This window comes from Loxodonta africana, unplaced genomic scaffold, assembly GCF_030014295.1.
Source record: "Loxodonta africana isolate mLoxAfr1 unplaced genomic scaffold, mLoxAfr1.hap2 scaffold_770, whole genome shotgun sequence".
NCBI classification, from domain to species: Eukaryota; Metazoa; Chordata; class Mammalia; order Proboscidea; family Elephantidae; genus Loxodonta; species Loxodonta africana.
Window position 1 is genome coordinate 12,002 of NW_026975507.1, and position 18,434 is coordinate 30,435.

The 18,434-nt window shown below is 39.1% G+C and overlaps 1 protein-coding gene across 1 annotated transcript; it reads right to left on the reverse strand.

The window, feature by feature from the left end:
• Window positions 1-374: 374 nt before the first annotated feature.
• TMEFF2 (transmembrane protein with EGF like and two follistatin like domains 2) lies at window positions 375-17,216 on the reverse strand. Its single transcript, XM_023542669.2, has 4 exons — window positions 16,858-17,216; window positions 14,249-14,358; window positions 4,895-5,024; window positions 375-604 (listed from the first exon to the last, which is right to left on the reverse strand). The coding sequence occupies exons 1-4, from the start codon at window positions 17,027-17,029 to the stop codon at window positions 489-491; spliced, it is 528 nt and encodes a 175-aa protein (XP_023398437.1). The 5' UTR covers window positions 17,030-17,216; the 3' UTR covers window positions 375-488.
• Window positions 17,217-18,434: the final 1,218 nt, after the last annotated feature.

Below are 18,434 nucleotides of genomic sequence, written 5' to 3' on the forward strand. Positions count from 1 at the left end.
TTTTAGAAGTAGTAAAACAAAGACCTAATGTCAAATGACTGTCCAACATCAAAGAGTAAAAATAACACCTTATATTCAGTGACTTAAATTTTATCTTTTTACATTTTTTAATAAACTAAAGCCACTTTGGTTTCAAATCATATATTTGATAATTATGACCTTGTCTACCTGATGGTTATGTATGTGTTAATATTGGTGTATTATGATTGAAGACAGTTACATATATTTTCAAAACATAATATTTAAATGACTTCCTCATGAATTCTTTCTGTTCTGCCAAATATGTTTGGAAGCATCTGTTAGGAAGTTTTGGCATTATGCAATTCTGTCTCAAAGATAGACACAAATGAATGAATACGCAACAGTAGATGGAGATAGACTTCTTAAGTATGATTAATAAATATGCCAAAGAATTTGCATGCAATATACATTTACTTAATAACACGAATGCTATTTTTATGTTTTCTCTGTTCCTAAAATGCAAAATGTTAAACTGTCTCTGATATTTGTAACAAAATATATAAGCAAATGTTCACAAAAACATCCACTTCTAAATATATAAAAATGCAACTCCTACCTCCATCTCCAGATCCTGATCCTGCATCTGAGGAGGGGGAAAAAAAAATTGTACTTGCTTACAAAACATATTTAAAAAATAGTTTGAATTTTCATAGTTCTACTTTCTTAATTTAAGCCTTTAAAATCATTATTTGAAAAAATTACTAATATTTAATCCAGGAACATATATTCACATTAATTTCATTTCATTCCTATTCATATAACTTAGAAAATCAGTTCTCTATCATTTTCTTTCTTAAATTTCACGAAGAAAGCATTACCCATCTTCAAGACAATGCCTGAAATTACTATGCAAAACTCTTATATTTTTTATTTTAATCATGTGTCATTAACAACAACAAAAAAATGAAAAAGATGTTCATAACAATCAGTGAGTTTTAGAAATTAAATAGCCTAAGACATGCGACAAATTCACAATTAGCCTTATATTCTTGCAAATTGCATAGGCACAGAGAGAAAAACAGTTTGTAAATGAATATCTTTTTATATAGTTGTTAACATTTTTCCAAATACCATGATTGTGGATGGATCTATTTGTTAAAGACAGTGAAATCATCCTCTGTTTTTGAAACTGATAGAAGAGTGAGCCTAACTTTTATTTTCATCCTAAAATTAGGTATTTATTCCATAAGTGATGCTGGCAGGAAAAAAAAAAAATATCTATCTTCTGGATTTCTCTTTAGCCACTTCTTTCTCCTTCCTCCCACATACTTACAATTGGTCAAAGTTGCCTGTCTCTGAGAACTCAGTTTTCAGAAACATCCAATTTTTTCCCCCTACCTGGTCATGATATTGGAATTGGTTATGGGAGTGGATGAGATTTGACATCTTGAACTTGAACTTGACCTTGACCTCGAAATCAACTCTATCTTATTTGGAGTAGTTGGAGTTAAGTGGAGGCATCATCTTCCTTCTGTCTCACCACGTCTTTCCATTCTAAATCCATTTGTTTGTGTATTTTCAATGTTGATACTAGGAAATAAAACTAATATTGGTATACTCTGCCTGATATGCTCTCATCCCATGTTGAAATACCTAACAAAATTCAAGATCTAGATCAAATGCCACTAAGACTATGAATTTCGTTAAGTCAAGGACCATGTATTGTTCATCTTCCTATATTTAATTGTATTACCTAGAGGGAATGTGAAAAAAGCTTATGGATCCCCAGCTCCAATTCTACTCACTGGATGACATAAGAAATGTTATTCAATCTTCTTCCTAAGCTTATTACTTCCTCTGTAAAATGGGTATAGTAATGCCTACCTCACTGGGTTCTTTTGAAGCTTATTGCACAATTAAAAAAAAAAAAAGCATGTATTAAATGCTTAGCAATGTAACTGGAACATAATAATTAAAATGCTGAGTAAACATCTTGCTTATTCATCTACAGATTTTCTAAATACACATATGATTGGGGAAAAATTAAGATAAAATGGAAGTAGTGTTTTAGCTTGCATTTTTTCTATGTGCTTCTAAAAATTCAAGAGGCAAGATCCTTCAGTTGTATTTGATTTGACCCAAATTAAGTAGCCAGGGAATAAAGGAGGAATAGATTCGGCAAATGGTCACTTAAGTCCATGCCATTGTTATGAGTTTGTAATGGGGAGTTTTAATGGTTTCTCTTTTATAAGATGAGTCATCTTGGCAAACTAGAGATAAGTAGCCTACTAAAGTCTTATCAGTGAGAGAGATGCACCTATGAAAAGAAAGCATTCTGTTGGACCTGAATCTGGGCTCCTAGTCAATGCATTTCTTAAATGGCAAAAAGTGAAATTGGCAGTGAGACCATTGAGCAGACTGCCCAATAGGAAGCCCTTTACTGAACAAGAAAGATTTGTGAATTCAGTAAAATACAAGTATAAAGTCATATCTTCCACTGTCTTTTATTCCTAGACAGGACAATTTGCAACCTCCACTCAGTGTTAAGCAGTATTAAAAAACAAATGGAAAACCTGCAAAGAAAAATTGAGAATCCTTTTTTAGATAAAAAATCAGAACCATGATTTATTTACAGTCAGAGCTGGTTAATCAAAATTACTTTGGTCCTGCCATCATTATTCAGATCATCATCCTTTTAGATTTACAAGTCAATGGAAGATGCATTCAGCAAGACTGGCTTCCTAATTAAATCCTGCAGAAATCCAAGTATGTGAAGGAGCTAAGGATGGATTACTCAATTGTGATTAAATTTTCTACTTGGCTAAGTATTTATTTTCATAGTATAACCAGCACGTTAGGGGCTAGAATGGAAAGACTTGAATGAATCAGGAGTATGGGATTGTATGTGTTGACAAGAATTTGGAAGTTGGCAAATGAGAAAGATATTTTGCTACCAAACAACATTAGCCACAACCATAACTTCAGGGCTGTTTGTGCTATCATTGCTTGCTGATCCTCACTTGACTACTGTCAGAGATGGACAGATGTCCTACATGATCTCAAATAAGCAAATACTCTGATATTTCTCAATACTCTCTGATATTTGCCTACAACTTTTGTTTCTGGGAGTAGGGGTTCTATTTTTTTTTTCTAATCCATTTGTCCCATAAAACCAAAACCAAATCAAACCTGTTGCCTTCAAGTCAATTCTGACTCATAGTGACCCTATAGGACAGAGTAGAACTGCCCCACGGGGTTTCCAAGGAGGGGCTGGTGGATTCCAACTGCCAATCTTTTGGTTGGCAGCCAAGCTCTTAATCACTGCACCACCTAAAAGGTCATTTTTAATTTTTTGTTCTTTAGGTGTGGCAGACTGGTTTTTCACAATTTGTTTCCTTTTTGTCTTTCTATTTTCCCCATCCTTGCTATGAGAGTAGCAAGCTGGTCCTTCTTCTTACTAGGGAGACTGTTCAAAGATGCTCTCACATTGTACTGTCACTTTTATTCATTACTTCTCATTTCCTGCCTGCCCCAGCCACTCTACATAGAACTTTTAACATAATACTTGAGCAAAGAAATACCTGTTATCTAAAAGGGTCTTTTCTATATAATAGACTTTTCCTGGAACTATTCTTAACCATTTCATTTTTGGAAGAATTTTATATTTTACATTATCATTACTTTTTTTCTTGAAACTGTTTTAAAAAACCCATTGCCATTGAGTCAATTCTGACTCATAGCAACCCTATAGGACAGAGAAGAACTGCCCCTATAGAGTTTCCAAGGAACACCTGGTGGATTTGAACTGCCAACCCTTTAGTTAGCAGCCGTAGCACTTAACCACTATGTCACCAGGGTTTCCTGAAACTGTTTATATCATTCAATTTCTCAGAAATCAGGACTTGGCAGAAAGATGCATTTTTTTTTTTTATTTGAAACAACTATCATAAGACAACAGAGCCCTGGTGGCTCAGTGGTTAACAGCTTGACTGCTAACCAAAAGGTCGATAGCTCAAATCCACCAGTTGCTCCTTGGAAACCCTATTGGACAGTTCTACTCTGTCCTATAGAATTGCTATGAGTCAGAATTGACTCAAAGGCAATGGGTTTATCATAAGCCAACAAAGTTTCTTTAGAATACGTGATTTTGATGTTCAAGCCTAACCTAAAAACTCAGCTTCATTTTAAAGCATTGCTTTGTTGGCTGGGCTTTCTTCTTTTTGTCTTTTCTCCCTGTAATGCTCTTCAGCTCTAACAAGCACAGTATGCAGAAGGAAAATCTGAAAAGCTGAAAAGCTGAAGAACGTATCAAGTCACTTTCCTCCTCAGTTTCTTGTAGGATTCATTCTTGATATACTATAATTAAACAGCTTTCTAGAATTCCAGGTTAACTGTGTCAGAAAAAGGACAAATGTCATTAGAAATAATATCCATCACCAATATATTCTTCAATATAATCTGCCAAATGGTAAGAAGAGCATTTTGTAGGCCTGTTAAGGTTAGCTACATCTTAACTTCGGAACGCGAACCTGCAAAGTTGGCCTCCAGAAAACCAGCTATTATTCACAACAAACAAACCAATAAGCTTTATCTATGTATACATAGGTTTCTGTGTATTTGACACCTGGATGGTCAATTTAGATTTCTAATTATATTTGACTTCTATTCAACTATCTGCACCGCATAAAATAACATATGTATTGAAATCTACAAACAACCTTATGGTAGATTCCTCTTTCTTCTAGAAGTGATTTGAAATGCACAAAGACAAAGAATAAGAATAATGCATGCTTTGTATAACACATGCTTTGTCTAGCCAATATACAGCCTGAATTATTTATCTGAATATAACATAACAGGGAAAGCAAAACATGATCTCTGGTCCAGAATCCATTCAGAAGGTTTCACGCCATCTTCAGGATCGTATACATACCTGTGGCACATGATCCTTCCGACACCACAAGTATCTCGCTCTGCTGTTTGCATGCAGCCTGCCGCAGGTAACACTCATTCTGGTAGCTCTCCCCATTGGAGCCACATACAGGCACGTAGTCACTGTTGCACTGGGGAGCACACAGACATAAGCCTCTGGTTAGCACTGGACTCTACTTCCCTCTGACATCCTGACTAGAAGCTATCATTTGTAAAATAAAGCACTTGTCTTCATTTCTGGTGATTCCAGTGTATCCAATAAATCTTTGACCTTGTAAGGACATCATCCAAATACACACAAAGGCAATGTCAAGTCAGCCAACCAGTCATTTGATTCAGATAGGGTAATAAAAAGTGTCTAAATTGATTAGAAAATTCCAATGAAATGATTGGACAAGAAGCATGATAAGTATAAAGCAACAAGCCTATCAATATTATTCAATTTTCTGGTATATGGCTCACCTGGATTGGTGGAGAAAATCTAAACATGCTACATATTCAAGCTATTCAAAACAGGTGACATCTACCTATGTCTGCAGCAGAAATGCCAAAGTATCCAGTTACTTCTTAGTGTTTGTTTTCTATTTAATTTTAATCTTCACAAATTTCCAAGTATTTGGGTGAGACATTTGGTTCACTAATTGATATTTCATGTATTTTTTAGACTATTGGACACTGATGTAGACTTAGTGTAGAGAGAAACAACACATTATGGATTATAGGGAAAAAAAGACAAACATTCAGCAACTATTGAACGTTGTATAAACTTTCTTGACTCTTCCAAAATATGAATATTTTATATTCTGTGAAAAGAAAAGTTCATTTTTAAAACAACCTCATTACAAAGAAAAAGTACACATTTTACAGTGGAAATCAGGCAACCTACAGAGTATAGTCATCATAATATAATCACACTCTAAGGCATTAGAGATACTTGGCTGTGTCCTATACCTGCTAATTATGCCAGGGATGTGATTATCTCATGATTACTACTACTGATGTGTTTCATTGTTTAATTATAACAAATGCTGTGATTAAGATGATTATTTACAAATGCTCACCTCTGCCAGAAACTAAGTAAATCAGACATACATAGAAATGGGAAAACACTTTCTGGTTTCAACGTTTTATTGAAATATTTGGATTTTTGATGTGCTGTAATTTTATAACACATACAAAATAAATCAGCTATCTAGTGAGATGGCTGGGGAAGTTAATATATATGATAATAAACCTAAAACTCTATCATAAGTAAACTTCGACTCAAGAGTTTATTTTTTAAAAAAGTAAAATCTTGAAAAAGTTATCATCTAAGTGATAAAAACCTGAAATTTATTTTTTTTACTCTATTTTCTTACAGAGTCTGAAAATCTCTGTTATGGATTGAATTGTATCCCCAAAAAGATGTGTTGAAATCCTAATCCCTGTACTTGTAAATGTGACCCTGTTTGGAAATAAGGTTTTAATTTTGTCATGTTAATAAGGTCATACAGGAGTAGGGTGGTTCCTAAACCTAATCCCTTCTAAGTAAACTCTTATCAGAAAGGAAAACAGACAGGGAGAGAGATACACACACAGGGGGAGATACCTGTGCAGATCTACCTACAAGCCAAGGAATGCCAAGAAACGCTCAGGGCTACCTACAAGGAAGGACACTCCCCCAGAGCTGATACCCTGATTTGGACTTCTAGCCTTCAAAACTGTGAGACAATAAATTCCTGTTCTTTAATGCCACCCTCTTCTGATATATTTGTCATGGTATGTTATGGATTAAATTGTGTCCCACCAAATATGTGTTGGAATCCTAACTCCTATACCTGTGTATTCTTGCTTGGAAAAAGGGTTTCTTTGTTATGCTAATGAGACAATACCAGTGTAGGGTGTGTGTTAAACCTGATCACTTCTGAGTTATAAAACAAGCAGATTAGACACATATGTATATACGTGTAGGAGAGGATAGATGCCATGTAGGGATCTCCTCCAAGGAACTGAGAAATGCCCAGGGCAACCAATATGGAAGGGATTGACATGACCAAGACCCTGATTTGAACTTTTAGTCTCCAGAACCGTGAGAAAATAAAATTCTGTCCTTTAAAGCCACTCACTTGTGGTATTTCTGCAACAGCAGCAATAGGTAACTAAGACATAGCAGCAGTAGGGAACTAAAACAGCCTCCTTTCCAATCAACCATTTAACTTCTTCTCCTTGCCTTTACAAAATTATGGCTTATTTAGCCTAAGAAATTACAAATAGTGTAAGTCAATGTTCCCTGTGATGAAAGTCTTATTTCATGAGTCTTGCTTTTTATCTTTTACAGAAAAACTTTTAAAAATAAGATTTTACTAATAGTGATTTGCTTTTCTCTAAACAGTGAATCCAAATTATACATTCATATTGTGACAACTATAATTGTTACCTCATTATTTATCACACATTTTAGAAATCTTCTTTATCTTTATTTCCATGATTTACAATCTAGACATTTTGGAAGCCCTCTATAAAATAATTCCTTCCTACAATTACACTATTGGTTCCCAGACTCAGTCTATTTCTGTGAGTATATATTTTTTAAGAAACTGATTTGATTAGAGCTTTTTGTTAAGGAATATCTTTAATTCAACAGGCAATTCACCTGTAATTACGTATTTGCATTAGGGCTCTGCCTTCCACAAGGTTTCGAAATATTTTTCTTACATCTGAAAACTGACCTACTTGAGACCGAGCTTTTCAGCCATTACTCAAGAAAGCAGGCGATAGGAGAAGGTCAGTGGAGAGTTAAGTTTTCCAATGAACAGTACTGAGGAGACACCAAATAAACAGGATTGTTGCTCAAGTCATAATCGTGGCCAGGGAGGCAGGCAGATGGATAACTGCTTGACAAATGTGCTATGTTCAGGATCAAGGACAGGACGATATAGGTAGGATTTATGGAGACCCACTAAGACCACAACAGTATCTGAGCACATGGAGGAGAGACCAGGAAAAAAGGAGGGAACAGCTGGTAACATTATATTCAGTACACTTGCTGACCCTTTCAGCAGGCAGTAGAAAATCCTAACTAGTGTGGATGGCTAAATTAATTAGCTTCTCATGTTCAGGTCCTAGCACACTTGAACCTTTTAAGCTCCATCTTCAACCCTGGTTATAATACTTCCTGTGTAGGTTATTTAGATTCATGTTTTCTTCTCTTCAATCTCTAGAATTTTCTATTTATCCTTCTCAACCACTTCTGCAGTTTACTCCAAGGGAGAGTCAGTAGATGGGGAGTGGAGGTGGGAAGTATTTATTATCTCTGTCAAAGTGCTAGTACACAATGCTGATACGCATCTTAAAATATCGGATAAACCGATAAAGTGCTCATATGCCACTTCTGAAAGATGCAGTAAGCCAGATATGAACAGTGCTAAAAACAGAGCTGCCAAGTTCCACACACAAGCCAAGAGGGAGATTTGTATGGAGCTGAAAAGAGCTTAACTACAGATTATCAGCACAATGTTTTTGGCCCTTAGCACCATGACTTGCACTCATTAATATGAATAACAGAAGAAGGAAGCAATTTCTAAATTATTTAAGCTCAGGAATGGGAGTTTGGTCCTGGGTTCCCCCACTTCTATCATTGCCTTGGTATAGGTTCTTGTATATTACCTAACAATTAAATAGTTAACAAGATTATAGCTCAGTTTCCCCATTTGAAGTGGCTAACTGAAGCATTTGTGGGAATTAACAGAGTCCTGTTTTTAAAAAAAAAAAAAAAATTTTTTTTTTTTCTTTTTAGAACACTTTGAAATACTCACTTATAAAAAGATATAAATTATTTGTCTTTCATGACACATATTTTAACTAACAGGAGCACATTTAACACTGACACTCAAACTTCACATTTTTAAAAGTAAAACAGGATAACCCTATACATGAAAATAGGTTAACCATTATATTGAAATATGCCAAATTATTGAAGAGAGTTTTTGGTGTTCATCATGACACTTCTCAGCTGCAGATGAAGGGACAGCCTCAGATGTTCAGTGACTTGCTAAAGGCCACGTATTTGGCTGGTAAGAGAAAAAAACAAGACTCAGGTCCAGATGGTTAGGTCCATAAATGTATGTGTTGTACAAACTTCCTCCCAAGGGAAAAAGAGTCTATTTCTCTTGAGATGTTTTAAAAATCTGTTTTTCAGTAGAATGATTTTGTTCCAAAATTTCCACATTGCTTAAGGAAAGCAGCTACATACTATACTAATGGATTCAATGACTTGACACTAGAATATATGGGATTCATTTGGCTACAAATGAAAAAAATGTATGTGAGAAGAAGTTTTCCATGTGATTTATTGGTTGTTTGGTTAATAAAGATTTTTTTTAGCTGAGATTTCAGCAACTATAAACTATGTAAAACTTATGTTTTATATATTGCCGGCACCTTCCACAGAGTTTGGCATGTGGAAGGTGCTCAACAGATGTTAAGTGAATTCTGTTATATTCCCAGTTGTCAAAATCTTAGGAAGAATGGATTGGATATGGTATATTTCTCTTCCAAAATATAAAGATGAAATACCTGCATATGTCCCAATTCTTTGTCCGTTCCATAAGTAACTTTTACTTTTCTGTGGCTACATCTCCTTAAATATAAAAATCATATGATCTTAAAAATGTGTCGGGACTATGACTATGGCAGAAGTGACTGTGTGACTTTCAAGGCCAGGTGTTTAAAAGACACAGTTTCTGCCTGTGTACCACCTCTGGATGTGTACCACCAGAAGCCAGTCACTGTGTTATGAAGAAGTCCTAAGTATTTCATGTGGAGAGGCCCACATGGAGAAGAATCGAGAGCTTTCAGATGAGTATAGCACCAAGTCTCTACCCCCAATCCCATTCCCAACCTCAGCTAATGCTAAATGGAGTAGCAATGAACTGCCTCCATGAAGCCCTGTCCAAAACTGCAGACTCATGAGAAAAATTACAGTTCATTGTTTTAAGCCACTAAGTTCTGGCAAAGAATACTGAATATACCATGGACTGCCAAAAGAACAACAAATCTGTCTTGGAAGAAGTACAATAAGAATGCTCCTTAGAAGCAAGGATGGGGAGGCTATGTGTCACATGCTTTGGGCATGTTATCAGGAGGGATCAGTCCCTGGAGAAGGACATCATGCTTATAGAGTAGAGGGTCAGGGAAAAAGAGGAAGATGCTCAACGAGATGGACTGACACAGTGGCTGCAACAATGGGCTGAAACTTAGCAACAATTGTGAGGATGGCCCAGGACGGGGCAGTGTTTCGTTCAGCTGTGCATAGGGTTGCTATGAGTCAGAACCAACTCAACGGCACCTAACAACAACGAGCTGTGGGTAATTTGTCATGTAGCCCTAATAAGTGAAATAATTGCATAGCCAAAGCCTGGCTTACTAAATGAAGATATTTAATACTGAACTAAATGATATTTGAAAAACATAAGGCTTCATCATTTTTTTTAATTATAAAGTGATCATTCATCATTATATGTACAACCAGTGCTTCTGTGAATAACTAACTATATTTGTCTTCTTTTTTGATCTTTCTTCCCCTCTTCTTCCCACCCTTTTCCCCTCCCATCCATCCATCCACCCATCCATCTCCATCCACCCATCCATCTCCATCCACCCATCCATCTCCATCCACCCATCCACCCACCCATCCATCCATCCATCCATCCATCCATCCATCCATCCATCCATCCATCCATCCATCCATCCATCTATCCTTCCACTGTTTCTAAATTTTCAGCTCCACAATTGACTTCTCTTGCCAGATTGGCCAGCATACTATTCGGTATGCAGATAGGATACATAAGGTTGCAAGGCATTTTTGGAACACATATCATCACATAGGAGTTTGTTGTATTACTTTTGATACTAAGTTGTCTACAATAAATGGATACTGTTGTTGTTGTTACTGATGTTTTCATTTGCATATTTAATGCCCTAAAGGAAAAAAAAAATGGATTTGATGTCAAAGGACCTAGGTTCTTACTCTGGGATCACCACCTCATGGTAAATTGCTTTATTTTTATGGTCCTTAATTTCTTCATTTTTGAAAGGAGGGGAAAATAATTATCTCAGTCAGTCATGAGAAATAAAAGATATAATGAAGTTATTTTAAATTGTCTAAGTGAGGTGAAAATTAATATATGTTCTCTTTAGTGCTCCAATAAACCCCAAGTTGGAAAGCATAGATTACACACACATACACCTATTTCTCTTTGAAATTTATCTCTCAGACAGGAAGATTATAGTTTGTATCCTACATCTAATGAAAGAATTTGTGCTTGTATCTGAAAATACAGAGAAAGAGAGAGTAGATTAAAACAGCTAGAAATTGTTTAGAATAGTATATAGAAAAATACATTTTCAGGATTTTTCGCTTTAAACAGATGCTTGGCGGGTGGACATTAAAAAAAAAAAAAACCTCAAATTCATGAGAAGTCTTATGGTAGTAGGGAATATTGGGAAATGACTGAACCAAGTTACTCTTAGCCTAAAATATCCTATTATTCTCTGTACAATTTGCACTTTTTCTTTGATAGGCTACGTAAATCACCCAATCTATATTCTTGGTATGTGTAGAGTCTAAATTTTCCTCTAACCAACAAAGAGATCAAACCCATTGCCATCGAGCAGATCCCAACCCATAGTAACCCTGTAGGACAGAGTAGAACTGTCTCATTCAATTTCCAAGGAGCACCTGGTGGATTTGAACTGCTGACCTTTTGGTTAGCAGCCGTAGCTCTTAACCACTACACCACCAGGGTTTCCCAATTTCCCATTAGGGAGATGTTTATTTTCTCCTGTCAGACTGAAAACCATTACAAAGCACAAACTAATAGCAGTAGTAATCTAGTAGTAAATTTAAACTCTACAACCATTAAAAAAAATATGCTACAACCATTAGGGAGAGAAAATTACATTTTAGTTTCTTAATAAAACGTGCATTCATAGCCCTCCCCTCCAAATCTACTCCACTCAATAGTTATTTAAAGTAATGACAAATATAACTGGCTGACAAAAATATGAAAAACACAAATATCTTAGTGGGTAAAATGTTACCAAAATCCTATGTGGCACATGAAAATCCAACATACTTCTTTTAATGAAGAAACTTTATACATTCTGTTTCAGCAACTTTCATCCATTTAGAGTTCTATTAACCCCCTTTTTTTCTCATGGTGAAATCTTCTTAGAACTATGACTTTCCACTTGAAGAATGTTCTTCCTGGTTCATTTTGTACTATCTAGGAGTTCACTTCTGAAGTCTATGTTGGTCACCAAAATAAGAAAAAAAAACGAAAAGGTGGGAATCATCATCTGAAAGGGGGGAAAAAAAACCCTCTAAAATCCTGTGGGCCTTTAATTACTGATTTAGCCAATCGTCTTTGCCCTTTACCTGAGAACATTTGGGGGAAGTACAAAGTGAAGAGTTCTCATATTCCACCTTTCTTGTGTAGTTCATTGGAAGAACCTGATTACATTGTTTAGTATAGCTGGAGACCTTAGAAATTGGTGTCATATGCTTCTTAAATATTTATGAATATGTTTCTTACACCATTTAAAAAAAGAAAAAAACATTGCCTTGAAGTAGATTCTGATTCAGAGTGACCCTATAGGACAGAGTAGAACTGCCCCATATGGTTTCTAAGAAGTGTCTGATGGATTTGAACTGCCAACCTTTTGGTAAGCAGCTATAGCTCTTAACCACTGTACCACCAAGGCTCCTTCTTACACTATAAACCAAACCCATCGCCTTCAAGTCAATTATGACTGATAGGGACCCTATAGGGCAGCGTAGAACCACCCAATAGAGTTTCCAAGGAGCGGCTGGTAGATTCAAATTGCCAATCATCTGGTTAGAGCTGAAAGCTTAACCACTACACCACCAAGGCTCCATACTCTTTGCCATGGAGTCGATTCCAACTCATAGTGACCCTATAGGAGAGTAGAACTGACCCACAGGGTTTCCAAGGAGCAGCTGGTGGATTTGAACTACTGGCCTTTTAGTTAGCAGCCGTAACTCTTAACCACTGTGCCACCAGGACTCCATAGTATGCAGTAAAAGACTGTTGTATGGTCACAGCAATACTTACCCACCAGAAGGTGGTGCACTTTACAAATACCAGTTGTTTTATTGTTTCCTTAGAAAGAAGAAATAATGTCTAAGATGATTTTAACTTATGTAAAAGCCACTTCTAAACTATATTTAAATATGAATTCCCTTACCTCTCTCATTGGGTGGTTGAATTTAATTTTAAAATGTATAAATTTTATCAACAATTCTAAATATGACATATTACATCAGCTATCTAGGCCAGTGAATTTAAGTTTAATGCCTTTATTTGTTTTTTTATCCTCTGCTTTTTTCCTGGTTTTGTTCACAGTCTTGGAAAAAGTTTTCCTTGATCTCACATATATAGTTTTGTTTAGATATATATTTCATCATTGAATCTTATTTTAGACTTCCAGTGTATTCACAAAAGTCATTAAAAACACTCAAGAGTATATAAAGGCAATGAGTACAGCACCTATGCTATTTGAACTTAAACATGAGTATATGAACATTTTTATAGGAAAAGAAGTTTTATAACTTACATAGCGAAAATCATTTGTTATATAAGAAAAATAACATTTATAATATTTATTTGATAGACATTAATAGTTTTGATGATACCAGGACAGAAATCACCTTTATTTTTTAACGCTAGGCAAAGTGCATCTTTCTCATGCTCATGAAATGACTTATAGCTATGTGTGTTCTTTTGGATTCCTGGGAGATATGATTGTAATTGAATGTGGTACCCATGAAGAAGTTGACATATTTATTATTTTCCATGGTTTCCAAATTAGCACAGTAGTTTTGAGGCACATTAATAAGGAGTTAATTAGAAAACTTAATAAGATTGCCACGGCAATGAATATCAGGGCTGTTAAAGCTGAGCTTAGTAAAATGAAAAGACAATAGTCCCAAACAGAAAGGACAAAAGTAAAAGTCCACACCTTTTACCCTCTGACAATTTTGACTTTTTTCTCCAGTCAGTTGACTTATAAAATGCATGCTGGAAGGGGCATGGAAATGTAATTTTTCACTGACATCCCCAAAGCACAACCTGAATCTTTCTACCTCTAGTGGCATTTATAACTATGGCATATGCATTTCTCCAAGAAGTATATGTCTTCTTGACATCAGTTGGATCTCCTGCCAGTACTCTTCTTGGTGCCAGTTTTCTTCTTAGCTTGCACAGCCATAATTGCCAAATGACAGTTGTAAAGGGAAATCCCTGCTTTGTAGTCTTGTTAATGAATAAGAAGAGGCACATATCAGACTTCTTACCTTGAATTGACAGACGCAAGTCACAGTGTCTCCAATTCTTAAACACTCCCCATCAAATTTACAGGTGTTGGTGTCACAGAGGAAGAGATCATTTTCTCTGTCATCATAACCTCAAATTTAAAAAGAAAACATCCCAGTCATAAAAAAACAATGCTGTCCTTTTTTTTTTTTTTTTTTCCCAAAACACCATCTTAAAGCTTTAGATGAATTGCTCAAAATTTCGATTCCAATAACCACAGCTGTGCTGCAAGGTAACTCCTTACTGACAACTTCAAAATCCAGTTAAGTGATCAATATTCATTTTTATATTTCCCAGTTCTTTTCTAGTCAGTTCTCTTTTCCTGTCCTTCTTTGATAGCAGTTTTATTCTAGCTTGGGTTAATAATGACAGTGGTGAAAAAAGACTTAACACTTGCTTCCGGGCTTCATTATTATTATTATTATTATCTCATTTCCAACATTCACATTTTGGAAAAGAGCTGATGATGGTCTTTGAATGCCATTTTTACCATTTCTTCGTTTTAATTTTTATTTTGCTTTAAGGTTTGAAACAACCTTTTATTTGCAATTTCTCCAGACAAAGAGGAAACAAAGCCCCAGTAATAAAGATAAACAGGCACAATGTTTTCTGTGATGGTCTGTCTGGCTCAAATGAAGATTGATCACCTCTAAGTTAACAGAGGTTGGGCGGGGGGTACCAGCTTCTTGACAATCTGCCTGAAAATTCTTTTTTGTTTCTACAGATCCCCTAAGATAATAATGAAGTGATGAATTTATTGATTGCTAATTCCAATTTCACATTTTTAGTTAGTTATTTTCATAAAACAATACTATACTTAAGGATGAAGCAAACCGATCATGTTGGAATCCAGAGCCATTAACATTTCAAACAACTGATTTTGCAGGTTGTTTAGTGTTCTTACAATAAAGCCCCTAAAAAGTGATCAAACCAAAAAAACCCAAATCCGTTGCCCTTGAGTCGATTTCAACTCATAGCAACCCTGTAGGACAGAGCAGAACTGCCCCATAGAACACCAAGGAGTGCCTGGTGGATTCGAACTGCTGACCTTTTGGTCATCAACCGTAACATTTAACCACACCACCACCAGGGTTTCCAAAAAGTGATTAGGCACTTACAAAGTGAAATTTATTCCTTCCAGAATCACAAATATGTACAAAGTAACTTAAAGAAAACATGTTGAGTTTTATAAAATTCACAAATTTAAAAGTCGCTAAAAACAGAACAAAGGCAATCTATTGACCCAAATCAAATAGGGTTGCAAATTTCAACTTGTCTTTAAGTCAGGATAAACTACAATGATTCATAATAATTTTTCTCTTGGAATTTACGTCGGTAATATCCGGAAACTATATATTCTTTCATCAAATAAGTTACAGTTGGTCATCCTCTCCTCTCCAAAGTTATATACACTTCAATTCAGCTCATATACATCCCTGAAAGACACTCTATTCAGTGCCAGATTTAACTACAGCATAATTTTATTTACAGAGATGAAAAATTACATACACACTTGCTAGAACTAGAACCAATGAGATCTAAGGGACAATACCCAGCCATGTTAATCCAGTTTAAAATGCTAGTGAAATCACACCACAATCCCACCAGGTACACCACAGGCTATCATACTGAAATGCAAAACCAGTTCGGAGGAGTGCAGCAACTCTTATCCTTGGTTCCTATTTAATTAGGAGGCTTCAGCCCAGCGAAGCTTGTCAAGCTCTCTGGTTCAGACTCTGAAGGAACCCAAGCCAACAAGAAGACTGCCTGACCCACTCATTCCACCGAAGCCCACCCAGAAAAGAAGTCAGAGCCCACCAGGGTGGGTTCTGCCCTCCACCCGCCTGCGAGGGAGCCTGCCCAGCCTAGGTCCTATTCACTCCGGCCTGGGCGAAGGGTGATGTTCTTTTCTCAACTTCCCTCCGATACCCAGGAGCTTGGGGAAGCACAGTGAGGCATCCCTGGACTGCAAAAACAACGTCTTTGGCAAAAAGAAGAAAAGGAGGATGAGAAAGAGAGAGATTAAAAACGCAAGCTCCTGTATGACCTGGTATTGAATCCTAGACCAGTGCATCTTCACAGCAGTTTTGCCAGGAATTAGCGTTGCCCCTGCAGTCACCATTTGATTTATTGCTTTCTCGCTAGTTCTTTCCCATGAAGTTATATCTCTCCCGTTCTTCTCAGACTTTTTTTCTTTAATGATGGGAAAGGCTCTGTTGTAGTGTTTCCCTAAGGCTCCGTGCTCTGTTCAGTGAAGCCACAAAACCATCCCGTTTAATATTTTTCAAAATTCTCTCAGCTCCAGTTTAAGTGCTGAGCTGCAAAGGTGCCAACAGCTGCACTTTCTACCCACCCCAGAGTCCCTCCCGCCCCCACCCCATCTTCCGGAGCGGCCCGGAGCAGTTCCCTGTCCTTCGCGGGATGGAGAGGGGCAGAAGGGGAGGAGGTTTTCAGAGGTTTGGGCTGGGCGGGGGGGGGGGTGGGGGTGGGGGGGAAGGGCTGGGGAGACGCTCCAGGGTAGGCTGATCTGTGCTGCAGACGCGCGTTATTCTAGGACGTTAGGGGTCGGAGGCTGGGGTTCTGGGCTTACCAGAGCAGTTCCAGCCGGTGGGCGTTTGGCAGTCACTTAAGGAGGTAGGGAAAGCTGCGAGCTTCACCGGGCGGACTACGATGAGCAGCATCACCGGCAGCAGCAGGAGCCAGCAAAAGCCCTCGCAAAGTGTCCAGCTGCTGCACTGCCGCGGGGACTCCCACAGCACCATGACTACTTCGCGCAACTCTGCTGCAGCAAACGGCTTCCAAGGAACACAGGCTCGCGGGGGCCGGACAGAGGGTTACTGAGCATTCCGCGGACGGCGGCAGCAGTGGCGGCGACGGCAGCAGAGGCACCCGGAGGGGAAGCAGCAGCCAAGCCGGCGCATGATCCCCGGAGTTTCAGCAACATTCAGTGACCCGGCTCTGCCCCCGGAGTGAGAGGGTCGTCAGCTGAGGAGCAGCGCGGGAGACGCGGAAGGCTGCTGCCATAGGGAGTAGGCTCTGGGAAGCCAGGGGAGCCAGAGGAGATGGGGAGTCGGAAGGCAGAGGAGAGGAGCCCGAGGAGGCAGGGTGGACGGAGAGTCAAAGCGCCCCGCAGCCTTGCAGCCGCCTCTCGCGCTCTGCCGCCCGCATCCTTCTGGCGTTTGGGAAGCAGCAGGTCCTTAGCCCGCCCGAGGTCACGTGGGAAGAGGCAGGAGGGCGCTGATTGGCGGAGCGGGATGCAGGTCCCGGGAGGGAGGGGTCGGCGAGGAGGTGCTAGGAGGAGGCGGTGGCGGATGCCACAGATGGGCTCGCTTGCCAGGAGCTGGCCGGAGTGGGGCTCGGGGGTTGGCTCAAGTCAGGAGCTAGGGCTTCGGGGCGGGCGAGTCCCACGCCCTTCTCCACCACTGGCTTTTCCACTCTTCTCGGGACGCCCCCTACCGAGTGCTGGGTCGGGACTAGCGCCCTTCTTTGGTGCGTGACACCGGGCTCAGAACGCCAGCCGAGGCTGGGTGGCGTCTCTCCGAGCTGGAGATAGTGGGGGTGGAAGTGGCAGAGGAGCGGCAGCGGCAGGGCTAAGAGGGGCGAGCAATCGGAGTGGGGAAGGCGTCCTGCTGGCGCCCGGCGCCCAGGCGTGCGAGAGCGGTCGCCTGGGTTGGTAACGGGATGAAAACTGGCAATAGCGCAGCGGGGAGAACCCAGGGACTCGTTTTCTCGGGAGCGGCAGGGAGATGGAGAGGAGGAGAGGCAGGGTTGTGAGAAGAGCTCGGGCTGGCGTGGAGGCAGCAGCGTTCCCTCAGGAGCCCGCAACCCTGCGGCTACAACCCAGGCCGGCTCTGTCAGCCTTCCGGGCTCTCTCCTCTTCATTCTGTCTCCCCTTCTCCACTCTCTGTCCCCCTGCAGCCTTGGCCCAGCCCGAGAAGCCATTGGTTTGAAGTCCTCTCCCCGTCACACGCTCTTCTCCAGCCTGGAGCCTGTTTTGTGCGGCCCCCTGGAAGGTGCCGGCAAACATGTTTCGCAGGTCAGATTTGGTCGGGACAATTGCCTGAGAGAGAAAGGGAAGGCCCCCAAGCAACGGGTGGGTGGCTGGGCGCATCAGCCGGGGAGTGGCGTCCGTGCAGTGCCGCTCTCTCTGACCAGCGGCGCGGTATT